Source organism: Marmota flaviventris, chromosome 1 (assembly GCF_047511675.1).
Source record: "Marmota flaviventris isolate mMarFla1 chromosome 1, mMarFla1.hap1, whole genome shotgun sequence".
Taxonomy (NCBI): domain Eukaryota; kingdom Metazoa; phylum Chordata; class Mammalia; order Rodentia; family Sciuridae; genus Marmota; species Marmota flaviventris.
This window is the reverse complement of record NC_092498.1, coordinates 149,976,365-149,986,775: the sequence shown is the minus strand read 5'-3', so window position 1 is coordinate 149,986,775 and position 10,411 is coordinate 149,976,365. Positions and strand designations below refer to the sequence as shown.

The following is a 10,411-nucleotide window of genomic DNA, read 5'->3' as shown; positions in this document are numbered from 1 at the left end:
TTTAGATCTCCCATGTCAGCCCCGTGGAGCTGTGCTCTGGGGTTTGGAGGTCTACCTATCCATGGTCATTTGAGCCTCTGGGGGAGCAATGCATCTGGGTGGCTCAGGCTCTCTTGTATCCATCATCCTGGAACCTCTTCTGGTGGCTGCTGAACCAACCAACAGCTACTTGGGGACCTGAACTTGTTTTGGCTCCATTCCCAGGTCCCTTCTTTCGATGAGAATCACACTTGAATACACATGACCTTATTGTGGGACTCATGTTTTGACAGTCACTGAAAGCTCTGGGAATGTTTCTGGTCAGGCCCTACCCAGTTCCTGCCCACTTCTGTCCATGGGAGAGGAATGGGAAAATTGTTGGTATGTGGACTGTGTCCTCAGGAGAACTGAAGGTCCCTCTGCTGTAGTTGCAGAAGTGGCCAGAGAAGGCCTTTGTTAGAATTCATTGCCACGTGACACTGATCCAGCTGCAGGGTCTAGGGATCTTGGCACCATTTTAACCCCAAACAGCTGGTCCTCTTTTTAATCTGGTCATATTTGAGAGATTGAATAAGGACCTGTCTTCCAGGAATCCATTTAAGTGCATGCTTATCTTTGTCATATCACTGGCTGGTCTTTTAGTAAGAACTGGGGTGATGCAGGGTTCTGCCTGGTAGCTGACCCATCTCTTGGCAGCTCTCTCATTCCAGTTAGGACAACTGGGCTCCAATACCCTCGATCCCGGATCTGACAGTTCTCCCCCTCTTCTGGGAGTGAACCTTCTCCAGTCCCAATTCTGCCCACTGACCTGTGGCCACTGCTCCAGAGAAAGCTATTTGGGCCTCTTCAAGGGCTGTCACCCCCCTCCCATTTCTCAAATGTTTATCTTTCCAGAAGTATTTGGGACTTCCCATTATTAGACTATAAATGCTTCCTTTAAAAGCAAGCAAAGCTTTCTTTTATGGGTGGGTATAAAAATTCTAAGATTTCTATATGAAATCCTGACTTCCCTTTATTCAGATAGGGCACGTTGCCAGGATTCTCAGCCCATTGGCCTGGGCCCACCCACATCAGCATAGTCACATCCAGGCCAGGGCTGGTGATCGAAGTCTGACCCCATATCATCTGCTCAAGCAGAAAGGTGGCAAGCTTGAGGTCAAGGAGTGTGAAGACAGAGATCCCAGTCTCTTCATGGACTAACTCTGGATGCCGAATAGGGTTGGGTTCTTTGAGGGCCATGGTTTCCCCATCTATCAAGTAAACAGACTGGATTATGAGGATTTGAGAGCTCTTCAAGGTGTTCATGACGTCAGAGTTGAGGAAGCAGTGAATGGTCCTACTTCCTAGGCCATGCCACTGGCCTGTGCTTGGCTAGACCTGGCTCCCACTCTCAGAAACATGGTATGATAGTCAGTTCTTGCTAGAAAAATCAGCTTCTGGTGAGAGGCACAGAAAGGTTTTGTGCGTGTGTGTGTTTTCGGAGGAGATAGGGCACATTTAGGGTGTTATAGCCATAGACTGTGTTTTCAAACAGGACCAGGTAGGTAGGGAAGAGGTGTGAACTGTAACCCTTTAGGGGCTAGATACTCAGTGAGGTGCTCAGTGGCAGCCCTTTCTGGTGAACAGACATCAGGTTGGGCAGAACGGCCTATTGTATAGGCAGCTTTATCAGTGAGTGTTGGCCCAATATCAACCCTTATGATTGTGGGGTGGGGACAGCATTGCTGAAATTTTGGAGCACCCAAGTGTGGAGGTACAGCTTTGTCCAGCCTTCAGTATGACCTCTGCCAGATCACCAGTGGGCCAGTGAAGGGTGACCAGTCTCTCCCCAGGACACTTCTACAACCTTCCATCGTCAGTGACGGTAATGCAGGCAGGAGACCATATAACATCCCCCTCTAGCCTTCCAAAAGAGCTAACTACACAGCTGAGGAGGATATGGGGAGGCTGCGAAGATTCCGGGCTCACCCACCCTTCAGCTCTCTCCTTGGTCATCTGTAGTCTTTGCCAGGTGAGTTGCTCTTGCCTGGGGAACCTCAGGGTGATCTAATGTAGGCTCTGCCCTGAGGGGAACCAGACAGCAGAGTGGATGTGACCCAGCCACAATCATGATAGAACCCATGTTGCATGCCTGTTTCCACCCTGGGTCCAACTTCCCTGGGCAGGCTTTGGAGAGCAAGGCTGGAGGTGACCATGTCCTATTTGTAGGCAATAGAAAGGCCAGGCCTGCCAGCACTACCACTGCAGTCCCAGCAGAAACCACTGAGGCTGAGGAGTTCACGCCAGGGCCCAGGCTGTGTGAGACTAGAGCCCTCCCTCTTCCTGGACCCAGTATGACAAAGGAGCACTAACCAGCTGCCCAGTCGGCCATTTGTTTCACTTGCAGGGTCGTGACTACTTCTCCCAAGTGGCTTCTCTTCCTCCCCTTAGCCAACACCATGGTCCCTGCCCAAACCACAGTCCCATGTTTGCAGGGTCATGGTTGCTGCTCCTTGTGTCCTAAGACTGTCTGGCTGTGCCTGCTGGTGAGTGCCCAAACCCCATCAGGCCTGGCTTTCCCACAGCAGGGAGTGCTGACCTCCTCCCATATTGGTGGCCTCCCCAACAGTGGGGCCTCCATACACTCAACCCTCCTCTGCACCTGCCAGGAAGCTCTGCTGTACTCCCCAACCCCCAGGCCAGAAGCTCAGGGATTTCTCCCAGAGGCACCAATTGTTGTTGTTGTTTTAAATCCGGAAAACACCACTAATTCGATTAGTCTCAGGTAACTTTAATGAAAGTGTCAGCAATCCTTTCCCCCCACAGTGGCATACAGATGGCTGAGCTCAAAAGCAGGATCACAGCTGCCAGGAGACCAGCCGCCCAGCAGGGAGAAGGCCAGGCTACAGACAGGAAGCCAAGCTACCTGCTCCCAGGACCCAGGCCCTGAGGCAAGAAAGCATCACTTTTTGCTTTAGAGACCTGCAGCCATACCTTGTGGACAGTTGCATTGGGCTCTGGGCCTTTGCTTGCTTTGTAGGGGGAAGGCCAAATCCCCTGATTCCTGGGGAACACCATATTTTTTCCAGCCCCACACTGGCTTAGCCAGCCAGCCCACAGGCCTGTGAGGCATGAGATAGAGTAATGGAGGCAGCTCCGGCTCCCAAACCACCACTGCTCTTGTGGCCTGGCCGTGGGGGAGCACTTTTATAACTACACGAGAAAGAGTGGTCATTCCATTGTTAAACAGCACACATCCTATATAAATAAAAAGTATAAAGAGGAAGGAATCCGGTGAAGGAAAGAGAATTGGCACAGACGATATATTGCTTTCCAGTTTCAAGGCGACAGATGCAAATCATGAGACACCAGAGGGAGTAGGTAGACACAAGGGCTGGGTTTGGCTTTTTTTAAGCAAAACCTGTCTCCCTTGCAGGGCTGGAGGGTAGCTGAGAGGGATGGGGATGGGCAGCCAGGTCAGAGGAGCCCACTGGGTCCAGAAATGTGCTGAGACAGAGGCTGATTTTGTCCACACCACCTGGGAAGGCGGCTCTGCTCTCTGTGAGAAAAAAAAAAAAAAAAAAAGCACAACTAAACATTGTATAGACGAGAAACTTCAAGTGACTTTGTTTTCTGCCCTCTGCTTTGGCAGGTTCAGAAGCAGAGGAAACAGTAGGAGATGCATCGCCCCTGGTGTCAGGGGTCTCCCTCATGTAGTGGGCTTGGCAGGATTTGCTCATCAACACCTTTCCCCTCCCCAGATGTGGGAAGGGTTATGGGACAGTGTCCTACTGGTATTAGTGTCCTCTTGTGACAACCGACATACATTTTCCTGAGTCATGCCGTTTCCCTCCTCTGATTAGCAGCATCCCCTCCTCCTGCAAGAGCAGCATGGAAACTGGACCTCTGTTTCCTTTCAGCCCCACTTTTTAAAAAAGTGATACAAACTGTTCATGGGTTTCCCTTTTACAAACAAGTTCATGGCCTCCCCGATTCTCTTTTCTCTAAGCCTGATGCTCAGGGAGAGTTAGAGAAATGTTCAGGCTCCTTCTGCAAAGATGCAGGGAACAGGGGGAGGGAGTGCGGCAGGCAGGCCTTTCCTCCCACCTACTTTGGGATGGGAACCCCCGTCCCATGCTTGGCCTTTTCCTAACCCATCATATCCTGATATGCTTGAGATGTCAGAATAAGAAAATGGAACTAGAGCTTACAGGAAGACAAAATGCTGCCGGGACACAGACTGTCCACGGAGTACATTCTAATATCTTATTAGGTATCTGAATCTGGTAGGAAAAAAATTAGAAACTATGTATAAAACTTAAAAATATTCAAGTATCAAAAAGCTATTTTGGATCAAAGTTTTAAAACAAGCTACCAGCCAGCTGCTGCTGCTGAGAAGAAATTTTTACAAAAGTTAACTGAGTCTGTTCAGTTGAGCCAGGAAATGAAGCCATCTGTGTAGAGGTTGAGAGTGCAGACAGTGAAGCCAGAGAAATCAGGGCCCTTTTAAACTGAAAAGGAGAGTGAGAGCCAGGTGGGCAGTCAGGATAGGTAGGCATGGTCACTCTCCCTGGAGAATGAATCATAAGGTGTGTGGCCTGGACCTCCCTCCCCCAGTGTCTGGTCCCTGCACATTTCATGGCTGCAGGTGGACTGCCTTCAGAGGAATGCACAAATAGCAAAAAATAAAGCAACAGGAAAGAGCAGAAAGCTGACCCATTTCTGGACAGAAATCCTTCTACAAAGAAAAAGAAGCAGGGAGTGAATGGAGGCATGACACTACACAGTGTTGAATTAGCTTCTCAAGTCCTGTTACAAATGGAGTCTAAGTTAGGGAAATCGGAATGCCCCTACCCATACAGGGACAGGGCTGTGGCCCCCACAGTATAAAGCAGCAGCAGTGTTTATTCAAGACACAATAATGAAGGAATCTGGTGGTGTTCCCTTCTCCCTGGAGAGGGTGCATCTTGACAAGAGATCCAGTAGAAATCTTTTAAACTCTGATAAATTAAGTTCATAAAAACCACTCCGCCTTCTCTCCCTGGAGCCAGGCCTGCACGCCAAGACGTGCTGGCTTGGGGCGCCCTCTGGTGGCGGCATGGAAAAACCACAGTCCAAGGCCAGACGTGTTTGCAGACCAACGGGATCTGTGCCAGCCACCTGGCCTTCTACTTTGGGTACTGTCTCTTGGCAGATGGCCTGGCTCTTGGGAATGGCCCAGTTACACCTCATGAAGGTTCGCTTCCCACTCTTCAGATGGCCCGTTTCACCACAGGTTCCCAGGCTGTTCTGTTGGCTTCTTGAGATGATGTTGGGCCTTTAGACTTCAGTGGAAAATAAGATGCTCTGTCTCTTACTGTCTGGGGCAGGTATGGCCTCCAGCTGCAGGAAGTACAACAGCACCTGGACCTGCCCAAGTAGAGTAGGGAGAAGAAAGTGGCTCAGAAGGTCACTCACTGCTACAGATAGGAAGATTTCTTGGCCCAAGCCCACAAGATCAGCTCAGGTGACATGAGCCCCTCACAGCAAGATACCTGGAATGAGGTTCCTAATGCCATAAGATGTGGGACTGTTTTAAGACTCAGGTCGAGTCTTAAAACAGGAGGACCAGGGGGTGGGCTTGGTTCTATGAAGTCCAGCACAGTACAGAAGTAGACACAGCAGCTGAGACTCTCCCTTCCCCTCTCAGACATATGGGCTTAGGCAAGACCCTCTCTCTTACTCATCACCTCTATACAATGGAGGTGGGAATAGCTGCTAGAATTTATGGTGGGACAGTTAGAGGCCACCTTGGTCAGGCCAGGTGGCATGGGCTGGAGCTCATCTCCCCATACCTGGGACATGACCTCCAAGGACCAGCTGTCAGTCATGGTAATGGGCTGGCTGGGGTTGGCAGGGAGTTTGCTCTCTTTCTCTGAGGGCCGGAGCAGTGTAGGACCAAACACTGTAGCGAGGTTGTGCAGGGACATCTTGTTCACGGTCTCCTTTTCAGCCACTCTGTAGAAGGACATAGTAAAGGGTGCTGTTTGACACCATCTTTGATACAGAGGTAAAGGGGTTGGGTCCTAGAACCCTCAGGGAACATGGCAGCAGGCAAGACCCCTTGCTGCCTTGTGCTGGTTCCACAGCACAATCATCTGGGGAGGGAGGGACCTCAACCTGATTGTGCTGAAAGCAGACTCCACCCTAGGACTTCTAGGTCTGAGGGGCCTAAGGAAAAGAGCACCCATGGCCAGGGGGCAGCTGGGCCAGATCTGGGACATGATCTGGGTGACTGCAGGGTCCAAGTACACTGCTGGCTATGGCTGAAGCACCTTGCTTTTCATTGAAGGCCATGATGCAGAGGGAAGAAGTCTCCGGGGAGTGGGGGTGAGTAACAGGGGTGGCAAGAAAAGACCTTTGGTCCCAGGGGATACTCCCACCCTGCTTCCTGGGGTCTTGGAACACTAGACCCCTATAAAAGACCCAGGGATACCTTTTCAGGTGGTCTAGAAGGAAGAGGAATGTCAGCAGGTTGGCTTCTGGGAGGGACAGCAGCAAATTGAGCATGCAGCTCTCCTTTGCAACAGGGTCTGAAAGAGCTGTACAGTAGGGCAGGGATTACTTCTCAGGGTCATAACCATGGCCTGGACACTTCTCTCAAGGTTGGTCAGATGGGATACTCAGGGCCTGTGTTCAAAGGTACTCAACAGTCCAAGCCAGTTGTCATCCTCACTCACACAGCACTAGTCCCCCAGTGAGGATGCTGTGATGGGTGTCTATGTGGGGGTGTGAGTTATCCTAAATGCATTCTGTCTCAAAGGGACAAACAGTATCCTATGCACCAGCAGCAAGAGGTACCATAAGAGGAACTGCTTATGGGCAGTGCTTCCTTGGGGCCATTTTCTGCTGCTACAGCATTCTAGGAAGAATGGGGGATGAGTGGGTAGAGTGGGGGATGAGGAAGGATACATAGCCCCAGCCCCACCAAACCCTGGGAGGCTTTCTCATTGCCCCTGTACGTATGGGACACTTTCAGTTCAGAGAGACCAGGTCCTTTGCTGAATGGGCCCTGGTAGGCATACTCGTTCTAGGGGTCATGTGGAGACTACCTCTGCCTCAGATGCTAGTCCCTGCCCTTTGGATATCTCCCTCCAGGTTGACTTAGGGTAAAAGCTGAGCTGGAAACCTCTGCTTGACTGGGCTACAACAGGGTTAAAGGGGTAGGGTATTCCCTAGCCTGGGAAGCAACATTCAACCCTGGTCTAAAGAAAGGAAAGTCTGTGGCATGTTCAAGGCAGTGCTAGCTGCTTCATCCTCTCAGTTTACTGTAAGGATTGGGACAGCAGGCGGCCCTCTCAGCATGGGTAAAGGCCCATGCAGTCAGATTTCTCTGGTCAGGGTGAAGCGTGGATCATAGCAGAAAGGCACAGCTCAGGCCCCTGCAAGGGTGGCAGTGGACAGGAAGGGAAGCTGCCTCTTGTGAGGCCTTCCGTGCTTACCAATGCCCTCAGCAAAGTTGGGGTAGAATTCATCAGTGAAGAGGGGCTCAGGCAGCTCACGGAAATAAAGCTTCAGCGTGCCTGCGATGGCGTTCACATCCATTTCACTCATCATCACTGATACATCCTTGTTATCTAGAAAGAACAGAGAAATGGAGAACCTCTACGTGGATGCCGAGTCAGGTTTTCTGCAATCCCCATCTTGGCTAACTGTCCTTGCGATGCTGAATGCTGTCTAGGTCCCTCCTTTTTGAGTGGTTCATCTTATTATTCCCCAGCATCTGCATGGTTCTGGGTCTGTGCAGGGTTGCAAGGGAAGTGAGTACATCCCCAGAACGCTCGCCTGTTCGGCAAGGTGCAGCCCAGGGGTGGAGCCAGATGCACCTGGCCAGGAGAGGCAGCAAGGCCAGTGGAGAACATGGCACCTGAGCAAGAATCAGGCCACTCTGCCCTGTATGTACCCAGGCACTGGCATCTTCCACTAATAAGGAGGCACTGGGATTACTTGAATCATTTTAGTATTTAAATAGGTGCCTTGCTTTGGGGTTGGATGGCCACTGGTCTTCCACACCACAGGTGAGGTCCACTCTGGTTGCCGAGAGGGAACTGGCACCACAGCAGGATCCAGCTGGAACTGCTAGTACCTCAAGGGCTCCAAGTCAGGATAAGCGGTATGTGCCCTGTGGAGAGCCTGTAGCCAGAGTCCTGTTGAGTCCTAGGTCTTCTGTAATTTCTCCTTTGAGAATACTGATCAAGGACCCTCTGGGGTATGAATTTTCTAGCCTGGCAACTGGGGCAATTCTTCCTTCCTTGTAGCATGTGAGGGTGGTTAAACAGGAGGAGACACCATAGTACCAGCAGGAGCTGGGTCATATCCATATCCCATGGCATCCTTAAACAGGCCATGGTCATACCACACTGACTGTGCGACTTCAACACCTCCTGTCCACTCCAATAGCAGCAATCTAACTCCCATGGAAACACCTGGTCCAACCTGTGTGTCTAGGATGGGTATTGAATAGGCTGTTGCTGCTTCTTTCTCTCCTGGCCCCCTTTTCAAGTCAAGGTATTCTTATGTTGCCCAGGCTGGCCTCAAATTCCTGGGTTCAAGTGATCCTCCTGCCTCAACTATAGGTACCTGCCATTGTGTCTGGCTTGTCTCATATTTGTAAATAATGAAGTAATAAATAAAGAAAAGGTACAGAGAATGATGTGACAGGCAACAGGTTGTCCACCAGTCACACTTCCATCCCACGCTGCCCAGATGACACTCACTGACGTCAAAGGCTGCCTTCAGCGCCTGGATGTCTGTGGCCACTCCAGACACACGGTAGATGCCCACCTCCTCCATGCCCCGGCGTTCAATCTCCTCCACACACTGGCGCACGATGTAGGGCACTTTGGACCTCTCTCTCCTGTGAGGAAAGAGGAAACATCTTTAGTGCCCAGGCAGCCCTGTCACCTATCAGCCTACCCAGAAACAGGGGTGAGGAAGGTGCCCAGGTTTGGGACTGCACATAGAGCCTGTGTGTGCTTTCCTTACACTCTATGAGCTTCCAGTTATCACTGGGATTTCCTAAGGGCATGAAGCAGCTGAACACTTGCAAGTTATATGTAATTTTGGGGGAAGGTCAGGAGACTTTCTTACCTTCTTCCTTTTTTGGGTGTGTGTGTGTGTGTGTGTGTGTGTGTGTGTTTGGTGTTGGGGATTGAACCCAGAGCCTTTAAACGTGATAGGGAAATGCTCTGCCACTGAGCTACACCTCTAGCTCCAGGAAGTTTTTCTAAGTGAAGATAGCCACAGGAAGTGCAGTTAAAAGATCACAGGCCTGGGGCTGGACTTGTGGCTCAGTGGTAGAGAGTTTGCCTAGCATGTGTGAGGCACTGGGTTCAATCCCCAGTACCACATAAAAATAAATAAATAATCAAAAAAAATTTTTTTAAATGACACCATTAAAAGAAAAGATCACAGGCCTTATAATAACAAGTGACCTTATGGTGTCCTGGAAAGCAGTCTTATCATCTGAGATGGGCAATCACACCTGGTCTCCATCCTGCCAACTGACTGCTATATGAAGTGAATCCTCTGGTCCCTCTATGTCTCCTTGAGAGACGAGCCCTACACGTGGCAAGCCCTCAACAAGCATCTACTGAATGAATGACTCCACAGGGTTGCCTAAGCATCTCGTAATTCTGACTGCTTTTCTCCTCTGACTCTAAGAAACAGATGATTCTAGTGTCTCCATCTATGTAGGACTCTGGAGCAAGAATACTTCAAAGACAGAAGTCAGCCTTAACTTCAGTCTTGTTTTGCAACTGGATTTAGGGGCACACCAAAACTCTTTCCCAAACCACCCAAAAAGCTCTAAGCATGAAAACAGAACCCCATCCTCAGCTCTCAAATAAGCACCTTCAGGCCCCTGTGTTGGGGGAGTGGTTTAAGCTGAGGGCAGAGTTCTTGTCTACTCATGTCCAGAGCCTTCCAGAAGTGCCACAGGAATCGAAGTGGTATTTATTTATTTTATACTTTTGATACTGGGAATTCACCCCATGTGCACTTTAACCACTGAGCTCCATCCTTAGCCCTTTTTATTATTTTTTTTAAAATTTTAAGACAGAGTCTTAATAAGTTGCTGAGGCCGGCCTCAAACTTGCAACCCTCCTGTCTCGGTCTCCCAAGTCCCTGAGATTACAGGCCTATGACATAACAGGTATGGTATTTAGACATAAGTGCCTGGGGAATGAATGACACAAGCCCTGGCCAGTAAGGTCAGGGCCCAGCCTGATTCCATCCTGGGGAAGTGAATGAAATCTGGGAGGAAGTGGTCTGTATCCCCGAGAATTGCACTGAAACTAACAAACAAGCCTGTCCTGGCAACTGACTAGTGACAAAGGGGTAGAGGTTACAATCATTCAACAGGAACCTGGGATCATGACAAATTCCAAGCGAGGGAAGCAAATCCACACTTGGG

General features: G+C 50.1%; 1 protein-coding gene across 1 annotated transcript in view; it reads right to left on the bottom strand.

Moving 5' to 3' along the window:
- Positions 1-2,728: 2,728 nt before the first annotated feature.
- The window catches only part of Bcr (BCR activator of RhoGEF and GTPase), a 141,224-nt gene continuing 133,541 nt past the window's right edge, over positions 2,729-10,411 (bottom strand). Inside the window, exons 19-23 of the mRNA XM_027923356.2 lie at positions 8,715-8,854; positions 7,440-7,574; positions 6,434-6,539; positions 5,793-5,955; positions 2,729-5,367 (exon numbers count right to left, since the gene is read on the bottom strand). Coding sequence (XP_027779157.1) covers positions 5,278-5,367; positions 5,793-5,955; positions 6,434-6,539; positions 7,440-7,574; positions 8,715-8,854 — 634 coding nt within the window. The 3' untranslated portion in view covers positions 2,729-5,277. The remainder of the gene's footprint in view (positions 5,368-5,792; positions 5,956-6,433; positions 6,540-7,439; positions 7,575-8,714; positions 8,855-10,411) is intronic.